The sequence below is a fragment of the Paralichthys olivaceus genome, chromosome 15 (genome assembly GCF_024713975.1).
Source record: "Paralichthys olivaceus isolate ysfri-2021 chromosome 15, ASM2471397v2, whole genome shotgun sequence".
Classification (NCBI taxonomy): Eukaryota; Metazoa; Chordata; class Actinopteri; order Pleuronectiformes; family Paralichthyidae; genus Paralichthys; species Paralichthys olivaceus.
This window is the reverse complement of record NC_091107.1, coordinates 18724382-18748310: the sequence shown is the minus strand read 5'-3', so window position 1 is coordinate 18748310 and position 23929 is coordinate 18724382. Positions and strand designations below refer to the sequence as shown.

General features: G+C 39.3%; 2 protein-coding genes across 3 annotated transcripts; one reads left to right on the top strand and one right to left on the bottom strand.

Moving 5' to 3' along the window:
* Positions 1-1823: 1823 nt before the first annotated feature.
* On the bottom strand, positions 1824-13466 carry LOC109628415 (protein spinster homolog 3-like). 2 transcript variants are annotated; one of them, XM_069509955.1, is made up of 13 exons: positions 13330-13466; positions 11800-12015; positions 11621-11686; positions 10655-10791; positions 10088-10239; positions 9689-9755; positions 9458-9600; positions 9134-9286; positions 8848-9031; positions 6911-6976; positions 6732-6830; positions 6432-6603; positions 1824-1972 (listed from the first exon to the last, which is right to left on the bottom strand). In XM_069509955.1, exons 2-13 carry the CDS (start codon positions 11993-11995, stop codon positions 1881-1883), a joined length of 1527 nt encoding a protein of 508 aa, XP_069366056.1. In that variant the 5' UTR covers positions 11996-12015; positions 13330-13466; the 3' UTR covers positions 1824-1880. The 2 variants fall into 2 exon arrangements, with proteins under 2 accessions (XP_069366056.1, XP_069366057.1); XM_069509956.1 differs by lacking the exon at positions 1824-1972 and adding an exon at positions 5402-5596.
* Positions 13467-15671: 2205 nt separating this feature from the next.
* On the top strand, positions 15672-22651 carry ube2g1a (ubiquitin-conjugating enzyme E2G 1a (UBC7 homolog, yeast)). The gene is made up of 6 exons (XM_020086100.2): positions 15672-15895; positions 17458-17560; positions 17674-17771; positions 18418-18596; positions 19501-19620; positions 21404-22651. The coding sequence occupies exons 1-5, from the start codon at positions 15850-15852 to the stop codon at positions 19585-19587; spliced, it is 513 nt and encodes a 170-aa protein (XP_019941659.1). The 5' UTR covers positions 15672-15849; the 3' UTR covers positions 19588-19620; positions 21404-22651.
* The last annotated feature ends 1278 nt before the right edge of the window (positions 22652-23929 follow it).

Below are 23929 nucleotides of genomic sequence, written 5' to 3'. Positions count from 1 at the left end.
TTATGCACAATTTTTGTTTATCAGGCAAAGACAGGAAGTGGACTTAATGAGTTGGAAGAGCAAATCCACCATTAAATGTCTTGTCGTGTGGTTTCCTGCCTCTGACCAAAAAAGGACAACAATAACAATAATCACAATGGAGTAATTTGTAATTGCTTTGTCATACTGTGTATTCAGTTCTCTGGCCTCTATTCCAGTTCAAACTATTTAGTTCAATTGTATTCTTGCATAAGAAATGTTCTAGTTCATTTCTGTTTGACCCATGTCATCAGCTCATACCACTGGCAGAAATGGTCGACTCAGTGCTCAGGCAATGAAGCATCTAACTCATTTCACATAGGTCAGTCAGTCATTCATAGGAATTCATTCTGGTTGTAGTAGCTCCCCTTCAATGGAGTGATACTGATGATGTTCCCATCAAGAGACCCTCTTAAGACTAAGCTGTTACCATCAACAAGTTGAAACATTTCCACACAATGGCTTCACTGATGCCTGATGGCACACCGGACCACCCCAGTACGGCTCTCTCCACATGCATTTGTTTTTAGGGTCGGAGCCGTCTAGGCCTCAGTCGATCTCAAGGTGTGGGCTCTGCCATCCCGACCTTTGCTCATCCACTGGGACCTTCTGACCTCTGGGCTGTCTGTGCCTGACAGTAGCCTGTAAGTACCCCCCCCCCCCCCCCCACTCAAGCAACAGAATGTCTAGTGGCAGAGCAGCTGAAGATTTGAATAGATCTGGCCTGATGTCTCCACTTCAGAGAAGTCTGATCTGGGGGGCTATGCTGTGACTGCAGGCAGCAGAGAGAGAGAGAGAGAGAGAGAGAGAGAGCATCAACTTAATATAGTGCTCAGGGGCAGAGACGGCATCTTTTATCTGCTCGTTTAATTATTTATTCGACTGCTCCATCCAAGCTGGACTCCTCGGTCCTGGGTCATCAGTCTGTCTGTTGATCTGTCTGGGAGGTAAAACCAGCCCCGACTCTACTGTCTGCCTCGATATCATCACTCGGCTCTCTGTGTGCTTGAATCATTTTCCTCCGACTGCATTCTTCACGCAAGTGAAAAACTCACGTCAAGCTCTGCCTAACTGGAGAAACTTGAGCTACCGTGTGGCTGCGACTGATTTGCAGATCTGGTTCTGTTGCTCATATTTATAGGCTACATGGGTCTTTGTAATTACCCCATTGCCATGGCTGTGTCTTTAAATCAGCTCTCTGCAGCCCAGAGGCCACAGCAAGCCTCTGGAGCAGGAATGCTAAATACATAGGACCAGAATGTGCATATGCCATTATAGGGCAAACCTCAGATTTGGCTGCATTTCCTTTGCTGTCCACATTTATACTGTGTTCCAAACAAAAGTTATTTACTTAACAGTAAGAAAAAGCTTGATTACTGTTCTCACCAGCTTTTTATCAATAATCTTCATAATATATATAATGATGTTATGTCATTCACATTTTTTATACCAGGACATTGTGTTGTGTTTCTTCCAGTAATCATCATTTTGCTTCATCTGCTGTATTTGTATTTCCATTCACAATCACCAAAAGACTAATTAAAGCCAACAACTTGCATGTGTGTCTGGGCCTGTGTGTATTATCACCCCCAACAATCCAATCAACTCATCTCATTTGTGCTTGTATCACCCCTCACATAAAAAAACATGAACACCCCATTGCAGCATATAAATAATAAACCTTTTAATTCCTAGGTCACATTCTCAACTTCTCATGTTTTTGCCCTGAATATTCACAGTTAAACAGAGAACATAGATTTGTCCTCAACAGCTGATGTGCAGAGACAAGGACGGTCTGTATGATGTAATTGTCCAAATAAGGACAGGTGATAAGGGCTCTTAGGCCTCCATATGATGTCATGTCACTGCAGCAGTTTGCCGGCGATAAGGAGAGAGTGCAACTTCACATCCACAAATGTGGTCTGACGCCTCTTATCAATTTTCTGCAGCTGATCTGTGGAAGGGGAGAGAATAGCGTCAAGTAGATAATCTTGTGTCTCCTCCTACAGTAAATACGTACGATGTACACCAGCCATTTCCCGGTTATTTATAATATCAAGATGCCGTTCTGATTGTTGACCACTCCCATGTTGTGTGCAGCAGCATGTTGTTCAACCATATCAAAACCCTTGCTGTTTTCAGGGTTGAAATTCTGCCCCATCCCTGAGTAAACACTGACTGTATCCGCTCTCCCCCTGGCTCCTGGCTCCGTCATTGATTGGCCTGGACAATTTATTAGCCATTGTGACAGTTTCCTGTGCAGCCAGGGTCGACAGGGGAAACGGAGAGGTATGCAGATAAAGTGCGTAGAAACATGGTGCACAATAACCATTGTGTTTTTAATTGCAGGTTGAACCATTCCCTCTAGAATGTTTTCCACATACCTTTTAGTGTGCGTGTGTGCTTGTTTGTTATTCCACATACATGTCCTGCTGTCCAATATATTCCCTGGGCATACAGAGTAATCGCACAACTTCTGGAAAATGACAACTCGAGGCTGAACAAATAAAACAAAAGGAAATTCCAGTAAACTCCGACACAAATGACAATGACTTTATGCCCTTGGAGTGCAGCATTCATCTTTCTGTAAACATCAAGTTAAGTTCAACAGTTTCAGCTCCTTGATGGAAAATTTTTGGTCAAAAATGTCACAAATCGGCGTACTGATAAATGGCTCCACTCCGGCGCACTCAGGTACAGTCTTTACCGCAGCTGCCTGGGTGGAAATCCAGCCTGGGCCTTTTGCTGCATGTCATCCCCTCTTAAAAAAAAAGATTCCACTTGAGTCAAGTTGTCATTCTTTGCAGCAATTATCAAGACTAAGCAATAATATGATGACAACGCAGCCCAATTATCCCATGACCTTGTACCTGAATGTAATGAGGGCAATGACCTTTGACCCCCCTGCTTGGTTTACTCTAGCACTTAACAATGGGGACACGCAACGACATGCAGCTGTTTAGGATTTACCAGGTGATGTCGAGACATTTCTGCAGCAGCCATCTGAAGAGTTTACAGACGGACTGACAAGCAGCTGTCATTTTGGGTATGTAAATATGTCCTGTTTGTCTGGTCTGTGATCGTCTAGCGTCTGACAAGAGCAGCTAAGTTCAAGATGATGAATGATTCCACCAAGTTCCATGAACTCAGCGGAGGGGTCGCAGTCTCACAATCAGCTCTTAGGGTTATGTGAAACAGAACAGGTGTCAAAGGTAGAAACTCAAATGGTTGTTTAACATGGCAATGCATCACAGGGACCACTGCAAGAGGCATCGATGTCAGTTTCATGACGAGATGCTCAATGAGTTATTTAGGAGTCGTGCTGGTGCAAACATCCAAAACTACTGGATTTCAGTCTGCTTGAGTTGGATGCCTCCTTGGTGTAGCCTTTCTCACACTGATACAGCTACGCCATCTTGTGGTTTTACACAGACACACACCCACACACACGCAGTGGATCTTCCAAATCCCAGCAAGCTTGATAACAGGCCCAAACTAAAGATAACCCCAACAGAAAAAGTGTCGAGAGCTGCAGAGGAAACCTTCAACATGAGTAAGACATACTCAGCCAGAGACTCTGCTTGTATATGTGTGTGCTTGTCTTTGTGTAGTTTTTATGTGCCAATTTTGGGTAAACACATTTTGACTTTGGGAGGAAAGTTCTCACAAATTCAAAGGGTGGTTTGAGGATTATGACTTGATTCTAGGGTTAGGGTTTAGAATAGGGTTATGGTAAGGGGTAGGGTTGGGTTAGGATTAGGGTTAATGGGATGTATTATGTCAAAAGTCATTATGCTATACGCCCAGATGTGTGACATATCCTCCACACTTATAAAGCAGCAGGGGTAAACAGTTGTGTCATGGCAGGACATGACAGAGTGTGAACAAATGTAAGTTGTATCATACATGTTTGTGAGAGGAAGTTCAGTTGAATGTTAAGTGTGTGAGATTTAGGAGAGAGGGTGGATCTATTGGCAGAAATTGACTACAAAATAATTCTTATCATGTTTTCACTAGTGTGTTTCATCTAAATTGTGTGAATAGTTGTTTTCTTTAACCCAGAATGGGCCCTTTATATTTAAATATTTTATATTTACATCCTGCATCTTCAACTCCAGCCTGGGGTCCCTCAGGTTGTCATTAGGAGGCAGCAGCTGCATGCTGGCTGAGCCGGTTATAGACAAAGAAGTTCACCTGATGATCCGTAATGTGCATCCTTGGGCAAATTCAGCATATTCTGCCCAGGGTTTATGAATTAGACTGAGCAAGAGAACTGGCCACATGAGCATTGAAAAGTGTCAGCAAAGTTCAGGAGAATCGTTGAGAGAAGAAAAACAAGTGGATCCTAGTCATTCAGCACTGAATGCAATCATTTCTGAATCCTGGTGTCAGCAAAGCAGCTCTCTAGAGGCAAAGCTAATGCCTGCAAAAGCTAGCGGTCAACATCTTCTGCTGTAAATATACTTACAGCATATATGCAAACCCATTATCTTTGTGATGAGTCACCTAAAAAATTAACTTTTCCATACAGAAAACATAAGCATTTAACTTTAAACCATACTTCACAGCCCTCAACAGGAGTTCATATTTGAATACAGTAAGGGCCTGATCTACTAAGATCACAAATAAAGAGTGAAAACAGTGTGAGCGTTTGGTTGATGAGCGTTTCGCGGGTGATCTACAAAAATAATTGCGTAAATGATAACAGGTGCAAACATGGTAGAGGCAGTAGTATTTAAATGAGTATACGCAGAGCAGAGTGACTGCAAGCCCATAAGATCAATGTACGACGTAAACAAACATGTTGTGCTACAGCAAAGAAATATTAATATAACTCAAAAAAATGCAATATGCAAGAGTAGACACCACTAATACTGTAATACAGTGACATGAGCCCTCTCAAATGAAGAGACTTCATATATACCTGCAATTGCTTTATTGTTATTATTTTGAAAAGATGTGCAGCAGAAAACAGGTTATGATAATATTGAGCGGTCACAAATTGACTTGTTCATCTTTGTTGTCAAAAATATGTATTTGTTGTTTTTCCTTTGCACATATTTAATTGTATTGGTATTGATCTAAAAAGGTGATTGCACATTGAATATGTGTATATGTATATGTTATATTTATTTTTAAGCACAGTCCGATGGATCAATCTAGTGACAAAATGTCAAAAAAAAGGGTATTAACAGTTGTAATGGAAGTTTTTATTTTGCACAACATATAACTAAACTGTTTCAATTTTGTGGGGCAGGGGGCCTGGAAATCTTTCTTACTCCAAAGATGGGCATGTCAGAAAATGTTTGAGAACCACTGGTTTAGAATGTGTTGTTTGCTGCACACCCTGAACTTGATTTCAATGAGTGAACAAATAAATAAAAATGTCTTTTAGGTGACATTTAAATTTAAACATTTTATCTGCATCAGCATAAAGCTGTAAAGTAATAAGAACAGGATCCTTTGTGGGTAGGTTTAGGGTTAGGGTCATCCTTTTCTCCACATCAGCAGTTTTTAATTTAACGTCTTGCTCTGTTCCCGGGGACCTCGGATAAAGGGTTCTGCTGTGTGGAATTCTCTAGTAACAAACACACACACACACACACACACACACACACAGAGTGCATGTTAAGTATGTTCTTTTATGTCCTTGTCACATTGCTTGATTTCTTTCTAGATCACAAGTACAATTTAAATTATACCATATATGTGCCTCCTATTCTGAAATATTTACAAACCATTTTCATTGAATATATATATATATGTACAAAAACAGTAATCCTGTTGCAATCATTCTGTGCCACTGCACTTTACCCAAGAACAATTATCTCCAGATAATATTTCCATCTCTGGTTAAAGCTTTATGTGATGTACATATTGTATTTATATATTTAAATTAGATTTTATTTTTCCATTTTACTACCTATTTTATTCTATTTGATACTTTCATGTTTTCTCTTAACTACCTCATTCTATGTGTTGCTGTAACAAGTGACTCTCCCAGGTGTGGGATCAGAAACGTTTATATTATCTTATCAGACTGTGTTAAGAGGAACCATCTTTTATGGATGAAGGTGATGCCAACTAAGTCCCTGTGTTGGTGCAGCTGCTAATATGCCATTTATCAATCCATCAGAATGAGGGGCATATGTTAAGCTCAGATCTAGTTGAGAAACACACTCCAGAGTTTCCAGAAAACTAAACAAACCGCACCTTATTAGTGCATGTGTGCAGATAAGGGGAATGAGGAATGCAAGGAATGCTATCTTGTTTTAACTAATTAGTTGTCTCAAAATATTTAGCATGTAACCAAAGATACACAGAGAGGTTCAATGTACAGAGCTGTATTTTTGAGCTCCAGTGATACTGTGTCATTATTAAGTGATGCTTTGCTGTCCAGAGGTCCTCCTTACCATCAATCCATTCCTGAACTGCCCTTTTGTCCTCAACGATGTAGAAAGAGGTTATTATGAACAAGATTCCAGACAGTACTGCGACACATGGACAGATCAGGAGGCTGTACTTCAGACTGAGGAAGCTCCAGTCATCACTTGGAGGGTTAGAGTTGCGTATAGCATCAGAGACCTACAGGTGAAGACAGCATTCATGCTCAGCGATGCACAGAAAAAGCAGGTTAGTCCAGTTGAGATATTATTGATGTGTCAGTACAGTTATAAGGAAGTAGACTATGCGAAAGTGGAACTATTTCTCACCACTCCTATTATAGAAGACCCTCCAGAGGTTCCCCCGAGAACTGTGGATGTGAACATGAAAGCCACAGCTAGGGCCCTCCGAGTTGGAACAACAATATACTGAGATAAAAAGCAACAATCTGTCAACTCACAGCAGAATGTTGTGTATTTTGTATTCCAAAATGCACCATCAAACTCACCAGAGTTATATCAGCAGCAACGGAATGAAGGGCTACTATGAATATCCCCCTCAAGCCAATGAATATCTGAGGCATTCAGAGCACAGAGTAAATTATAAATTCATCAATTCTTCAATAATCAGTGTTTGTGACGAATTCGTCATCAGCAATTCACGAATTAAGTTGAACTTAATCAGAGGAGAAATAAGTTTCTTTCATTTTGCATATCAGGAATAAAGTTGACATTTCAAGACTAAAGTTAAGTTTTTAAGAATAAATCAAAATACTGACATAACTACTTCTACTTCATTCAATCAAACTGAAATAGCTGGTAATGGATAAATAAATATAGGTATGGTTAACCATACACTCCCAGGATGAGATGCTCTCTATAACTTTTCTGACTTGATTTGGAGGACCAGAGGAGTTGACGTTACTCTTGACATCTTGACCTAATTTATTAAATTATTTGACAATTCTTTCCTCGAAATGGAAAAGAAAATCTTCCTCTGATTTAGTTTAACTTTATCCTAAACATTTCAACTTGTTTTGTGGCATGTAAAACAAATAATCTCTCACAGTATTCCATTCACCACAGAAGAATGTTAGGGTCAGGAAAAAAAAGGTTCTTTCTTTTCCTTTTGCATTTTGAAAATGAAGTGAAAAAGTTGAGACTGAAAGAGGAAATGTGGAGAATGAAGTCAAATTAAATGGGAGGAAGGTATTCTTTGCATTTTGATAAATGTCAGTGTTCCATCTCTCTAGGCTTGTGTGGTTTCTACTTCCATAGTTAGTTTTCAGCACAAGTTGTTCAAAGTAGTATTCTCTTACTAAAATCTATATAATAGGGCTGGGCAATTAACCAAAAATGTATTGAAACCCACATTTATAACCTCTCAGTGACTTAATCTTCCTCATGTCGGTTAATTTGGTTAGAGGTTCAGTGTGTAGAATTCAGTGACATCTAGTGGTGAAGTTGCATGTTGCAGCTGAACACCTCTCATCTCACCCTCCCCTTCCAAACATGCAGCCTTCAGTTGTCATGAAAACCATAGAGAGGACCCGCTCCTGATGTAAATATAAAGTATTTAAATATTAAGGGCCATTCTAGGGTAAAGAAAAAAAATAATTTGTACAATTTAGATGAAACACACTGGTGAAAACATCACTACAGTTGTTTTATATTCAATTTCTGCCAATAGATGCCTTCCACCTAAATCTTTCACACTGACATTGTCATACTTTCTCAATGCGTGCATTCACGAACTGTTTATTTTCCACTACTTTCATTTTGCAGTGGTGGCCCGTGTACCTTGAACTGTACTACACTGCAGCATGTCCACCCTCCTCATCACTCTGCTGACCTGTACTCGCTTTACATGTCAAGAGCACGATCCGGTGGGGGGGTAAGGTTTCATTAAACATGATCGAGGTAGAAGTTTTATATTATCGTGATATTGATTTGAGGTCATATCGCCCAGTCCTACTACAGAAGGCATTTTGCAGAGACAGTCGTAAGCGCAGGCCCTATTACAGCTTCTGAATTTAGATTTTTCGTTGAAAACTTCTTTTGTTCAGCACTTTTTACCATAATTACACATTCTTTATGAGCCTGTTACAATATTTTTTTTACCAATGATTGATCGTGAACTGTGTGAAATAGCCAGACCAGATGCTATGCCTGTTTAAAGAGCCTCAGAAATCACATGCATATGTTATCTACCGTACCTTGAGCTTATCTGGACAAGTTCAGTGAATTGAAAAAACTATTTGATCAGAACAAATTAAAGGAAAACGTAAACTTTTAAGTTGCTGTTTAATTCTAGTGCGGTGTTAATGGGGTTATGATGGATTAAGGATAGACAGATATTTTTGTCTGGACTACAGCAGTTGAGCAAGATATAACATTCAAACAGTAATTTAACTGGAGGACACCAAAAAATTAGTTTATCACTTACATAAGTGACCAGAATGCTTTCTGATGCCATAAATATGAAGAAAAAGGAACACAGGACGAAACCCAGAATGGCTGCAGTGCAGATGACCACATTTGGCACCTTGTCCCTCCACTGTCTGGAGGAACCAGCGCCAAGACCCCCGCCCAGAAAAGCTGTCAGAATTGTCACAGCACCAAATATATAACTGCAGAGGGAGCAGAGGCAGACAGCACTGTTAAAACTCTGTTGTGATTCTGAAGGAAATTATGCAAATGAAGGGTGAGACAGTTCAAAGGTCATGCTGCACCTGTCTGTTGAGTCACAGGGCAGATTATTACACGGTGGTTGGGTTCCCTGAGCGACCCGAGCTCTGGACATAAAAGTTGACGTCCAGACAGTCATGGCTGAGTTGGAGAAGTTCGCAGCCACGAAAGCGAGTGTTGACAATATATAACTTTTACTAGAATTGGAGGAACAAAACAAGATCAGTAAATGTTGATCAAAGATTGTTTCTTGATAATGTTTGCTCAATTTTTAGCAGCAGCATTAATGAGAGCAGGATCACACATGTTGACCATAGAATCTTTCACCAGGCAAAAGCACTTATACAGTATTCATTTCAACAGCCTACTTTTTCAAAAGATACTTGACATCCTCTCGGTAAGTGCTCTTCTTTTTCACTTCCTGGCCATTGGTATATGATGCACTTCTGACTTGGTTAGGGAGTAAGAAACCCACCAATATAATTCCCACGACATTCAAGATCGGAATGATCTGACACACAAAAAATATAAGGATAACTATCTCTCTGTTTCCATATTCCAATTAACATTTACATTAATGACAATGAAAATGTTCTCACCCTGAGAGCCCATCGCCAATCCCCTGTGAGAGTAGTTATCCCAGCACCAACTATTAATCCAAGACCACTGGTAAAAATAACAAAACAAAAAAAAGAAAATCACTTGAAAGTCAAGTAATGGCAAATGAAAGCTTTCAGTTTATCTTAGTACACTGAAAATGATCTTGCAGGCTGAGACTTGTCACTGCACTGTATTGTTTACCTGCAGATTGTCTTTCATAGTCAAGTGCTGCATCAAACGTTGAGAGACAAATGCATTGAATTGTCTTAAATCTGTTGTCAGTGCAATGTTGTGTAGCTCACTGTCAAATCCAACATGCCAGAGCTTCATTATAAATGTGTCACAGCAATCCATGCTTACAGTTGCATTCATGATTTTTAGTTGAGTTTGTTTCTTACCATCCAGAAGCAGTAAGGCTGGCAAACATACAGAACATGGTGGTCAGTTGACCCCCACTAAAGAGGACACTGAGGATCTGGATAGACATTGTGGAAATGGCGCTGTCTCCTATCCCAGCCATGAATCGTAACAAAACCAGAAGCCAGAAGAGCTATTAAATCAAGAAAGCATAATAGAAGCATTTCAGGATAGTTGAGTCACAAATAACACAAAGACCTTACAGTTTAAAATCCACCATTCCCGCTGCCCAGAACAGTACAACAATTCTACAATACTTATTTGAGTACAAAGGAAACTGCACAACACAACAGATCTATTCACTTTGATGGCTCATCTAATATTTGTCAAGCATCTAAGTTTTGCATGTTCGTAGCCCTAAGGATTATTATCCTGAACTACTAACTTCCCATCAGACTCTTTTGAACAAAATTAATTCAATTAATATCCATAGTGAGTGCAGGAAGAGGTTGAATAATAGAGGAAGAAAATCTAATAAAAAATAAAATCCTTTCTATTGCATGCTCTCTAACCCTAACCTACTGTATGTAAAGACACCTCTCACTTACCGACTTGGTCAGAAAAGAGCTGCAGATAGTTGTCACTGTGTATATACAAATACCACCCATCAGGATGTATTTCTGGTTGAAGCGGCCCCCAAGGTAACCAAAGAGAGGGGACCAAAGTGGGGTACTGGCAAAGACAGCTGTAAGTGCATTTACACATGTTAATTCCTTTTGATAATGTGAATCATACTTTTATAATTAATGAAGAAAATACACTTTTTTCCCCCAATAGAACTCCTGCAAAATTCTTCTCAGGAAAAGCATATTGAAGGTAAGTATGATCTCTGACCAATAGAGAACCAAAGTGTGGCAAAAACATGATTGTTTGCTTGTGTGTGTGTCCAATCTTTTTTTTTTTGTCTTGCAAAAACCAACACAATTCTGCAATTCAGTTCTATCACAAGTTCCACAATTAACCTGCACACCAGCGCTAAAGCACAAATAGCACAGATTCATGTTGAGTGTGAGTACATGCAAAATAACTTAACAATGCATGGGGGGATTTTTACAAAACTTGGTTGAATTATTACTTCACATTAATATATTTTGGAGCTGATCGGTCAAAGGTCTATTTAAAAACACATGGTAAAAAAACCACATTTATTCTATCTAAAATCTAGGAGGCAATCTATAGCTTACATTGATCAGAAAATCATTGCCCGCCGTACAATGTAACGTCACAGAGAAGTCAGAAGATGACACAATGCATTGTTCAGAAATGCATTTTATTTGCAATATCTACCTTCATCCACACAACTAAAAACACAATCTAATGCCAATATATAGAGAAAAATGATAAATGATCATATGGCAAACATTTAGATAGGAGACATGATCTGCAGCTTTTCTAAATTAACTAATAAGTCTTCAAATGCAGGACCAGAAAATGGATTTGTGAATTTCAATCATTAATCGCTTCAAGATAGATGGTGTGTGAGTGTGTCTGTCAAGAAGATGCTTCATTATTACCTGTTTGGAAAAATCCAGCTGACATGTCATTTAAATCAAAGGATGTCTGAATGCTGGGAAGGACACCTAAATAAAAATAAAAACAATGTATCTGTAATCCCCATCTCAAATAATTAGAAGCAGGATATAGTGTTTGCTGACAGGTCGTGTTGTCATGTGCACACAAAAGATCAACTTACCAGATATAATGAACATGTCCATTGTGCTCATCATTTTGACCAAGCAAAGCACAGCGAGAGCTATATAGGCCTGTCTAGGTGATATGGCTTCTTTGTCTGGTGTGACCGGTGCTTGGTTGATTAAAGATGACTCATAATTACTCCATTCAGATCTCTGGATGTCCTGGACGGACGTCATTGATCCCTTTGGCATCATTTACAGAAGCTCTTCTTTTCCTGGAAACGGACACAGGACTGAATTTGTTGTGTACTGAGAGTTAAGAGACATTAGATGTCCACACTTTGCATTTTGGCAGCTAACGCTGGGTAAGAAGCGTGGTGCACCATGGAAAACATATTTGCACATCCTGTACAAAATAACTATGCGATATTTATTGAACATTTTTAATGATGCTTATGTTGTCTTTGGGCAGGTGCTGGTTCCCACATATGCTTCAAAAGGTTTCAAAGGTTTCAAAGGTTTTATTTGTCATCTGCACAACAGATACAGCGTACATGTTGGCAATGAAAATCTTAAATCCCAGGCACCTCAAGCAACTCAACATGTAATAGTGTCAGAAAAATAATAAAATAAGAGTAACTAAAAATACAAATACCAATACACTAGTGCAAATAAACAAGAAAGTACAAATGTCATTAACTAGTGCAAAAAATAAAATAAAACATTATAAGGTGCCAATAAACATTATAATAAACATTATAAGGTAATAAGGTGAAATATAAACATGTGCATGATTTAGCAGCAGTTATGGGGAGGTATGAACAGATATGAATTATTGCACTCATTATATTTGTATGTAGCTTAGAAATAGGTTGAATAGAAAGATGTAGCAGAATGAGAATTAATATAAACGAAATAAATTAATTTAGTTCTTTGTGTGTATGAATATGCAAACACATGTTCACATATGTGTTATTTACAATTGGTTTAAAGTGCGTGCAAGTGCATGAGTGATTTTGCATAAAAACTCACCTGTCCTGTCCTTTGTCTTTCCTGACAAACAGTCCTCCAGGTAACAAACATATACCTACTTAAACCCTATGTGTGTGTGTGTGTGTGTGTGTGTGTAAAATTCAATGGATACCAGTTTGTAAACACTGACATCAATTAACAGCTGTGAAAGAACTAACATTTTTCAGTTATTTAACAATTTGTGCATCACCACAAGAATGTTTTTTTAATGTAAATGAAGGCATTTTAGTAGATTATTGCAAATATACTGTTTTGCATTTGTGCATACAGGATGCGACTGTGATGCGATTGTACTTCCAGAAAATGATATAACATAAATGATTTGAATAATACAGTGATAATGAGACTACTCAGCATAAAATCTTAAAAGAACAACACAACTGCTCTTTTAAATACTTCTTTTTTCATCACACACACACACACACACACACACACACACACACACACACACACACACACACAAACACACGTGCTGACCATGACACAGTTATGGACGTATCAATATAGAACAGGTATATTTCTTCAGCTACTGAAACCATCAATTGAAAATGACTTACTGGTTGATGATGGTCCTCGCAGTTAATTCTGTGAGTGCTGTTGTTCACAGTATGTCCATGCAAATATGTTATGTTTGTAAAGGAACCAAACCACTGCGGGCCGGTCACATGCTTTCACAGAAAATGTAAGACTTCAGGTTTTTCCTCCTTTTGATAAGCAGGGGGGAAAAACAGCTTCGGTCATATATATATATATATATAAATAATCAGCAAAAAAAAGAAACGTCCTCTGACTTTCAACTGTTTTTACTTTCAGTAAACTTAATGTTTGTAAATATTTGCATGAACACTAAAAGAGTCAACACCATAAGACATAAACTAAAAATGTTTCACAGACATGTGACTAGCAGAAATAGAAAAATGTGTCCCTGAATGAAGGGAGGCTCAAAATCAAAAGTACCAGTCAGTATCTGGTGTGGCCACCAGCTGCTTGAAGTCCTGCAGTGCATCTCCTCCTCATGGACTGGACCAGATTTGTCAGTTCTTGCTGTGAGATGTTACCCCACTCTTCCACCAAGGCACTTGCAAGTTCCTGGACATTTCTGGGGGGAATGGCCCGAGCCCTCACCCTGCGATCCAACAGGTCCCAGACGTGCTCAATGGGATTGAGATCCGGCCTTTCGCTGGCCATGGCAGAACACTGACATTGCTGTCATGCAGAAACTCACGCACAGAACGAGTAGTATGGCTGGTGGCATTGTCCTGCTGGAGGATCATGTCCGGATGAGCATGCATAAAGGGTACCACATGAGGGAGGAGGATGTCATTCCTGTACCGCAAGGCATTGAGAAGGCCTGCAATGACAACAGGCTCAGTCTGATGGTGATGTGATATACCGCCCCGGACCATGACGGACCCCCCACCTCCAAATCGATCCCACTCCAGGGTACAGGCCTCGGTGTAACGCTCATTCCTTCGACGATAAACACGAATCCGTCCATCACCCCTGGTGAGACAAAACCGTGACTCATCAGTGAAGAGCACTTTTTGCCACTCCTGTCTGGTCCAGCGAAGGTGGGTTTGTGCCCATAGGCGGCGTTGTTGCTGGTCATGTCTGGTAAGGACCTGCCTTATTACAACAGGCCTACAAGCCCTCAGTCCAGCCTCTCTCAGCCTATTGCGGACAGTCTGAGCACTGATGGAGGGATTGTGTGTTCCTGGTGTGACTCGGGCAGTTGTTGTGGCCATCCTGTACCTGTCACGCAGGTGTGATATTCGGATGTACCAATCCTGTGCAGGTGTTGTTACACGTGGTCTTCCACTGGGAGGATGATCAGCTGTCCTTCCTGTCTCCTTCCTGTCTTAGGCGTCTCACAGTGCGGACATGGCAATTTACTGCATCACAGTCGCATCGTGTATGCACAAATGCAAAACAGTATATTTGCAATAATCTACTAAAATGCCTTCATTTACATTAAAAAAACATTCTTGTGGTGATGCACAAATTGTTAAATAACTGAAAAATGTTAGTTGTTTCACAGCTGTTAATTGATGTCAGTGTTCACAAACTGGTATCCATTGAATTTTACACACACACACACACACACACACACACACACACATAAGGTTTAAGTAGGTATATGTTTGTTACCTGGAGGACTGTTTGTCAGGAAAGACAAAGGACAGGACAGGTGAGTTTTTATGCAAAATCACTCATGCACTTGCACGCACTTTAAACCAATTGTAAATAACACAACAACAGTTACTCTTATTTTATTATTTTTCTGACACTATTACATGTTGAGTTGCTTGAGGTGCCTGGGATTTAAGATTTTCATTGCCAACGTGTACGCTGTATCTGTTGTGCAGATGACAAATAAAACCTTTGAAACCTTTTAAAGCATGTGTTGGAACCAGCACCTGCCCAAAGACAACATAAGCATCATTAAAAATGTTCAATAAATATCGCATAGTTATTTTGTACACGCAGATGAGCAGGGACCCTGGGCATCTTTCTCTGGGTGTTTTTCACTGTCGGTAGACAAGTCTCTTTAGTGTCCTGCGTTTTTAGAACTGTGACCTTCAATCCCTACTCTCTGTAAACTGTTAAGACCTTAACGACCATTCCACAGGTGCATGTTAATTAATTGATTATGGTTAATTGAACATGCATGGAAAACATAGTTTGAACCCTTTACAATGAAGATCTGTAAAGTTATTTGGGTTTTTACAACATTATTGTTGAAATACACAGTGCTGAAAAAGGGACGTTTCTTTTTTTGCTCAGTTTATATATATTATACAATTAAATCGACATGATTCTTGCAATGAATGTCGAGAATACGTCAGTGGGAGGTGTATCCAGGAGATGGCAGTAATGCGTCAATACGGATGCCTGCGCTGTAAAAAATTGAACGAAGAAGAAACAGCAGCAGTGGCAGGAAAGGCGACAGAGAAGAAGAATGACGAGAATGTTAAACGGAAAATAGAGGGGACGGAGCACAGTTCAGAGAACGTGAAACTAACGCTTTTACCTCTTAGCATTGCCATTTAATACAGCCGCATTACGTTGGCTTAACTATGACTGAGCCTCAGTCAGCGCTGTTACTCAGGAGACAGCTTGCAGGTAATTGAACCTTGGTGTTAGCTGATGCTAGCTGCCGAGCTAACGATGAACCCCCACCGTTAGCCGTGATTCAAACGATGGTGCAGGCGCAAAGTGTTTTCTTGAACCTTCCACACTAACGTTAAGGTCCCATGACATGTAATCGTCGTGAGGGTGGTCGCCGCACATGGCGACGGATGTGCCCCTCTCCTGACAAAGACACACACTGTCGGGACTCACACAGATTTGTGTGTCGACTTCGCACACTGATCTCAGTTGAAAGCCGCTGTCAGAAGTCCCAACGACTCTGCCTTCGTGCTAGCGTAAAGCAGTTAGCCTAGCATTAGCCTCCAGCTACCTCTGCTGGCTCGATGTGTTTACGTAGGTTTTAACCGACATAACAAGCGGTGTTTTGGATTTATTTTATAACCTGTGTTAGCTGAAATGCAAATAGCAAGGCGGTATGTGTCTTTCTATACAGAAGTATATTCAGCGTTTCACTATATGACTAATTACCGTTGCTAACTATTGAATTGTTGACATATGTAGCCAACTCGAGCTGTCGGCTAGCGTTAGCTCCTGTCACTGTTGTTAGCTTCGGCACGCCAAGTTAACAAGCTAATGTTAATCTTGCATTACCTCTGCTCTCTATTTTAGCAGAGTCAGGTGCTAATTGCATTTAGCTGCTCTATGATTACCCACTTTCTAAAAGCAGCCGAGTCGAACAGGCATCGTATAAAGGTTTGGGGTTTGTAGCACTAATGTTACTTTCCAGGTTTGTGCTATTTGCAAACTCGATTTACAAACTGTCAGAAACACAGTGTTTCTTTGTAGTTTTCATGTTATTGCCCTCATAATGATGGGTAGTTCTTTTAGATTTATTGGAATATTTTTAGATCATGAATCAGCAAACACAATGCCAGGAATGGTAGATTATGATTAGTATTCCATGAACATCTTATTCATGTTTAAGATGATGTTAAAACGATCATTTTTAATAGATTTAAACAGCTGTGTGTCCTTTGTTGTACACATACATTGATTAACCCTAACCCTAAAGTATACGATTATTTGCTTTGAAACCCACTAAAAGCCTTCACTTGGAAGTCAGAGGCAGTTATTTTGAACGATGGCTATAAAAGACTGAGGTCAGGGGTAGATATATTTGTTATTCACACCTTATTACGGAATTATGATATCAGGGCAAATTAGCAAGGTGTTCAATATACCTTATATCACAATATGATCAATTTGGGTGTAATCCAGATATATTGCATGCCACACTTAATGAACATTGGATGAAGTAATAAGATTAATTATGTAGGATGGAATTCATGAGATGTGTGGTGAGAAACTTTCACCTTCTGTATTTTGCAGAACAGGATGGCAAACTGCTTCCTTTGATCAGTATATCAACACCACTGATATAGTTAGTTAAGTATTTCAGTATGTGATCATTCTATAATGCACTATTAAAGTACTGTGTGTGGTTTCAAGTCTTAGGTTGTCTTTTCAGCAGTCTCCAGAAAGTCTTATGAACAATTGACAGTATGATTTGATTTGCCGTATGTTTTTATACCTAGAGCTGAACAAAAACCCAGTGGAGGGATTCTCAGCAGGCCTGATTGAGGATAATGATCTCTACAGATGGGAAGTACTTATCATAGGTCCTCCAGATACACTCTAGTAAGTCTGTCATGATGGAAAGATCTGTCCTTATGTTTGTTGTTCCTTCTATTATAATTGTTGCTATCGATGTTTTGAAATTGATTTTTATCTCCTGTCTTTTCATTTCACAGTGAAGGTGGTGTGTTTAAAGCTCACCTGACATTTCCCAAAGATTACCCTCTCAGGCCACCTAAAATGAAATTTATCACAGATATTTGGCACCCTAATGGTAGGTTCATGATTACCACACAGTATATTATATAATAGTTTCCTTTGTTTAGTAGTTGTAGGTTCCATCAAAGAGATCATAGTGTTCATGTTAAGGATTTTAGATGTGCATACCTCTGTAGATTCTGAAATATTTCATGAGAGTCAACTTCAGTTATGATAGAGTAGATAAGCATCAGATTAGGATTTTGTATATTGTGTAACATGAATTGTTTTGTGTTTTTCAGAATTATATGAATTTAATGAAATTCAAATAAAGTTATGTAGGTATGGATTGAAATTAAAAGATGTTAATGTCCTTAAATGGCCGAGTCAAAATCAACACATGAATACAGTTCACTGTTTTTGGTAGGCCTTAAAAATAGTCCTTATACTATTTAATAGAGCTTTAGTAGCTTTGTGAGGAAGAACAGGAGGGATTGTACTATCAGACCTACCAACAAACTGTAGGTTTAAGGCTGCAATCAAAGTTCCCTCCTGTAAAATATTACTCAGTGGAACCAGATATTTTCCATAAGAACTTTCCGTAAACAATATCAATAATGAGTTTGGCAGCTAATTGGTTAAATGTCATATGTAAATGTTCATTATTAAACATTATACCACAGGAATAGCAATTTACATTTTCTTTGTGTTTCCCCCCCCAGTTGACAAGAATGGAGATGTATGTATTTCTATTTTGCACGAACCTGGGGAGGACAAGTACGGCTATGAGAAACCAGAGGAGCGCTGGCTGCCTATCCACACAGTGGAAACCATCATGATTAGTGTTATCTCTATGCTGGCAGACCCAAATGGTGACTCGCCAGCAAATGTGGATGCTGCAGTAAGTTTACTTGTGTTGATTAGAAATGGTAATGGTATGGATTTTTTTGTCACTGTGGTCATAAAGTAGCATATTACCCCTCCAGGCTTGACGGGCTTGTCCATAAATTTATCTAAGGCAGGGTTTTTTTCCTGATTTTCTGACTCCGCTGCTAACTTTTCTCTCTCTCTCTCTCGCTCTCTCTATCTATCTAGCACTCTCTCACACCGACTCAGCTGACCTCGCTGAAGTGCTACAGTTTAAACATTGATTTGTTTGAAATGACTGCCACAATATCAAAACTGATCTGACCTCATAGCCTCTCTCTCTCTCTCTCTCTCTCTCTCTCTCTCTCTCTCACTCACTCACTCACTCACTCACTCACTCTCTTTCTTTCTCTGTCTTTCTCTCTCTCTCTTTCTGTGTGTGGGAGGAAATCACAGAGAGAGGAGCAGTAAATTACTGACAGAGCCTGTAAAAACTGTAAACATATCTATTACCATCCAAACATCTATGGAAAGACCCAAAATTAACACTGTAAGCTAATTTTCAACCAGAAAAAAACCCTGCATATGCACTCCTGTAACTTTTACTAGCAAAATAAAATGTGGCGATTGCAGCAATGAGCTCAAGCGGTAGGCATCACATGACCATGGTAATGCAGTTACCTTCACAGCCCTAGTGCCAGTCATTTCACAAAAAATATTTAAGCAAAGTAACAGATTTCTTTCAAATAATTTAATTCTGTAAGAATTTACTGCTTTATGTTTTTGATGTCATGCATCATATAAGTACATGTATGAATGAATTAGTATATTACAATTATATAGCAATGTGTCAATATTCATACAATACAGGGATACATGCAATGCATTCAAAACATATAACAGCTTTGAATGGTCTTTATCTTTTTTCATCTCTGCAGAAAGAATGGAGGGAGGACAGACACGGCGCATTTAAAAGGAAAGTTGCACGTTGTGTACGAAAAAGCCAAGAGACTGCGTTCGAGTGATATTTCGTGAGGATCTAGCTTCAAGTTTTCAGGGCAAGTATTCTCAATTTTTTTTTAGGTCACTTGTTTATGGTGATTTTGGATGCTGCACTTTGTTGTGCTTTTTAATTGTACTACTTTTTTCTCTGGGTGTTTTTGGTTCACCTACCCACCATTAAGGATAGGGTTTAATTTGTTGCTCAAACGCTTCTTATCTTATTCGTTGAAATCCTCTTCACATCCTGACAGCCATCAATAAATGAAGTGGTCTGAAAAAAAGCCAGTGTCTGTGGCCTTCAAAGGATTGTAATAAACTTGACCAATCATTTCATTCAGACTGACGAAAACACTTATGTGTGATGATTAACTCTGTAAAATAGTTTCAACATAAACTGAACATTAGAAGTAGTAAGCAGAATTTGACCTTTGATTTGTAGTTCTGGGGATAGGGGTGTGCGTAATTAAACATCCTTTGTTGTGGACAGTTGATATCTGACATATCTGCAGCTGTCGGATACATCAACATTGTTAAAAAAATCTCTCAGTACATTGGCTCTGCATCTCAATGATCAACTTTCCTCCATTTTTAAAAATGTATTTTGTATGGTGGGGTGGAGTTTCCAGACTGCAAAAAGTTATGCTTTTCTTAACTTATGCCTGTAGAGTAGCTCAGTGCTTCTTGAGAATGCTGAGCTCAGTGCAAAGTCTCATTCACCATAATGCACTCAGCAGGCAAGATGTAATGTATAAAGCCCACTGCAGAAATCACAGGTTTATGTTTACAGCACATCAACACTGATGCTGATCCTTACCAACGTCTTCGTTGGTGTCCTCTATGTGTGTGCAGAGGCGGACTTAACCATTAGGCAAAGGTCGGCAATTGCCTCGGGCCCCGAACTACCAGGAGCTCCATAAAGAACCTAATGAACTTATGGATATGATTTTTTTTTTGTACTTTTTGTTAATTAATCATTTCTGTCTTAAAATCAATACGCTAAAACAGCATCAGAATGCCTATTATTCACAATTAACTAGTGTCTCTGCAACCCCCCTCTACAATGGACTATTCCATGAGCGCATCCACGGAAGTGATTCAGGGTGTGAACAGAGACTGATGAGAAGTGTTGCGCCAGTTCACACTTAAGAAGAACTAGTTCAGTTCCAGCTCGATACAAACCAACTGCAGCTTCAGCTCTGATCATGGACCAGAGAAACTCTGTGTTTCACGGTTTCCACTGTTCTTTAACAAAGTCTCTGACCTGCTGCTTCACGAACGAGCTCTGGGCTCTTGTTAAACTGTTAATATGTTTTGTTGGGTTGGGAAGAAGTTACAAGTAGGACTTTCTTAGATAAATAAGGATTGAAAACAGATGGAGAACAACATATGCGGAGGGCCACATGCCTGTTTTTGCCTTGGGCCCCCGAATTGCTAAATCTGCCACTGTGTGTATGGCACCACGTTTTTAACCTGAGATATTTTTTACTATATTCTTTCTTTTTTTCAGTTTTTCACCGCCACGTGTTAGAAATGTCATCAGCGTGCACCTTATCGCTCAGTAACTTATCAGAAGAAACTCCAGAGACAGTCTCTCACTTGGGCATTTGCGTTCTCACATACCGCCCCTCCAATAATGTCTGGAGATTATCCTGAGTTCAGTGCATGTCCGAAAGCAGCTTAACATTACAACAATCATTCAAGTTCAAACATCACCTGAATCTGTTTGAGAGGTTTTACATTATCAGCTTCTGTGTTGGAAAAGGCACACGGGTGTTGTTACTACTGGGTTCACACATGATGACGTGTTGTTGGTCTTAATTTTTGTGTGTTTTCCCACAGGTCTTAAATTGAAAATCAACATGGCACTGTTTCCTGCACTCTTCCACCCGCCAGGCTTGTCCTCCTTTGTTTTGGCAGGAACAGACTGGCTACTGTAGGCTACAGTAGAACGTAAAGGTGACTACCAAGGCTGACAGAAAACCGCCAAGCAAGTGCCAACTCAAAACACAACAAACCCAGAAGATGATAAAAACACTTTCAAGTCTATGAACTGCTCCAGCATTCAGGAAGATATTGTAAAGACATGTATATAGCACAGACGAAACCGGATAATATATAAGCTCCCTTTCCATCCATGAAGACACTTAGACCAAATGGATAGCGCTGGTTCTGATAGATTTATTTTTGTCCACTCACCCTCTCTCAACTCCAGCATGCGTTAGTTCTCTTCAGATTGTTTTTTCAGGATGTCTTAAACCGAGAATTGTGATCCAGTTGGAGGACTGTCACAGATGAAGAGCTTGAGACATGAATGACATGACTGATGAAGGGTTTTTCCAAATTAGAATACAAAGCCGTTCTCTTGGGTTCTTTAACACTCTCAGAACTCAACAACTGAATGATTTAGTTTCTTCTCATCTGCTCAAAGTCTTACCACCTTGCTCTGTTGACTTAAGAAAGGCAACGTAACCCTTACCTTACATACCTTTATGTGCATGCTAAATTTTGTTAATCTTTTTTTCAAAAGTGCCTCCAAATAAAATGCTTGGCCACTTCACCCTGCATTGAAAAAGTGTTTGTAATGTTGAAAAAAGATGGAGAACTTGTGTACCACCTATGTATGAATTTAATGAATAGCCAGTACACAGGAAGTCTGTTTGATTAAATACTTGGTAACAATTTAGTGTAGCAATAATTCCCCTTGTTTGACTTGTACACATGTTAATTTTGTCATATCCTGAGACAATTTGAGGTCATCTCCAATATTCTATTCTTTTTAACAGCCTCTCTTTTCCTTGTCTGTGTTGTCCTTTGTAGGAATTGTTATGCATGCTTTATCTTACTTTTTGGTTTTTGTTCTGGCTGATCTGAGTTTTTATGGGATTAAGTTTGAGTGTTTGTGTATATAGTATGTGAGCCCATTTTTGTTTTGTCATGCTCTGTCCTGATCCACGGTCTCCTGATTATTCTGCTCGCTGAACGATTTTGGTTTTGCCTAATGTACAAAGACAAAATACTGATGTATATTTTTCATGTTATGAAATCTGTTACCTGTAGTGAGTTCTTCTAAGATATGACTTTTTTTTTTTCAATATTTACTTGCGTATTTAATTGGGGTGTTTTTTGGGTAAAGCATGAATCACAATGGAACTCAATAGAGTGCATACCTCTTCCAAAGCCAAACCGTTCCTTTAAATTTCAGTAAGCTGCACCACAATTTCACACACATGCTTATAATTTCCCAAAATGTGTCTGGTTGTTTAGCTCAAGATCCATTCATTATTTCCTGGGAAAATGTTGGAAAATGCCCACCCCTTAATCTGGACCTTCGCCAAAATTTTATGGGCTGTTCAGTGACTCACACCACCTTCAATTTTCATTGAAATCCATTCTGTAGTTTTCGTGTGGTTTGTAAGACAATATTTCATGAACTTAAACAAACACCATCATCTGTTTCCACAGCAAGTTCACTACTTACTAAATTATATATTTTGGTCTAATGTTTGTTAGACTAATTTACTCTGGATTTGGGGGATCGTGCCAACTTATTTTATGTAGCTTCCATCCTCATCTTTTGTACACTTTGATGGTAACCAACATATTTTATTTCCCTTTGGGTTCGAGAGTGTCACTGGTGAAAAGCCACACAGCAAAAATGATCATACTGATCTTCTCGTTCAGTCTGGCCTCTAAACAAGCTCATTACTATCAACTAGGAAAGTTGGAGAACGACTTTTTAATACCATCTGCCTTTCCTGTCTTTTATTCAACATCAGGTGATTTTTATTTATTGCTCCAAAATAGAACTATAGGCAAAGGGAGCTCTGTGAGATAAAACTGTCTGAACATGACAAATGATAGGAGCCACAATTCTGCCACACAATGTGTCTGCAGTGATTCATTTTTCAAGTGAAAATATTATTTCCACCCCTTCCTTAAAATGAACCACCGTTTGACACCAAATACATTGAAAGTATTCCTACTGTTTGATTTGTTTTCACGGGATTTTCATTGTTTATTTTCATGGCATGGGTTGGGGCAGTGCCAGAAATACCCATGATTATAGTTCAGTAGCACAATTTAACAATGAATTCCTGCATACTCAGGGGATATTAATAGGAGTGTCAGATAATATGTGCCTGCTGCCATTCAAGACTCTGTCAAATTTGTTGTCAATGCTGCAGTATGGATTATAGAATTCAAAATGTGCTCTGCTATCAGTGGTTTCCCTTCCTGCTGTGTGAATATGTCCTGTGTTGTGCAGAGTTCTGGAGCAGGAGCGCATATTATCATTTCCTTCTGATTGGTCTGATCAGTCAATATTTATTGATTCAGTTATTTATATTTCTGAGGACTAGTGCGTTG

Excerpts from the sequence above, each read along its gene's own strand:
- ube2g1a (XM_020086100.2), top strand. The coding sequence starts at position 15,850 with ATGACTGAGCCTCAGTCAGCGCTGTTACTCAGGAGACAGCTTGCAG. Across the intron at positions 17,772-18,417 it reads AGATATTTGGCACCCTAATG|TTGACAAGAATGGAGATGTA; the intron begins GTAGGTTCATGA and ends TTCCCCCCCCAG. Across the intron at positions 18,597-19,500 it reads CAGCAAATGTGGATGCTGCA|AAAGAATGGAGGGAGGACAG; the intron begins GTAAGTTTACTT and ends TCATCTCTGCAG.
- LOC109628415 (XM_069509955.1), bottom strand. The coding sequence starts at position 11,995 with ATGATGCCAAAGGGATCAATGACGTCCGTCCAGGACATCCAGAGATCT. Across the intron at positions 9,032-9,133 it reads CCCTGTGACTCAACAGACAG|TTATATATTTGGTGCTGTGA; the intron begins GTGCAGCATGAC and ends CTCCCTCTGCAG. Across the intron at positions 6,604-6,731 it reads GGTCTTCTATAATAGGAGTG|GTCTCTGATGCTATACGCAA; the intron begins GTGAGAAATAGT and ends CTTCACCTGTAG.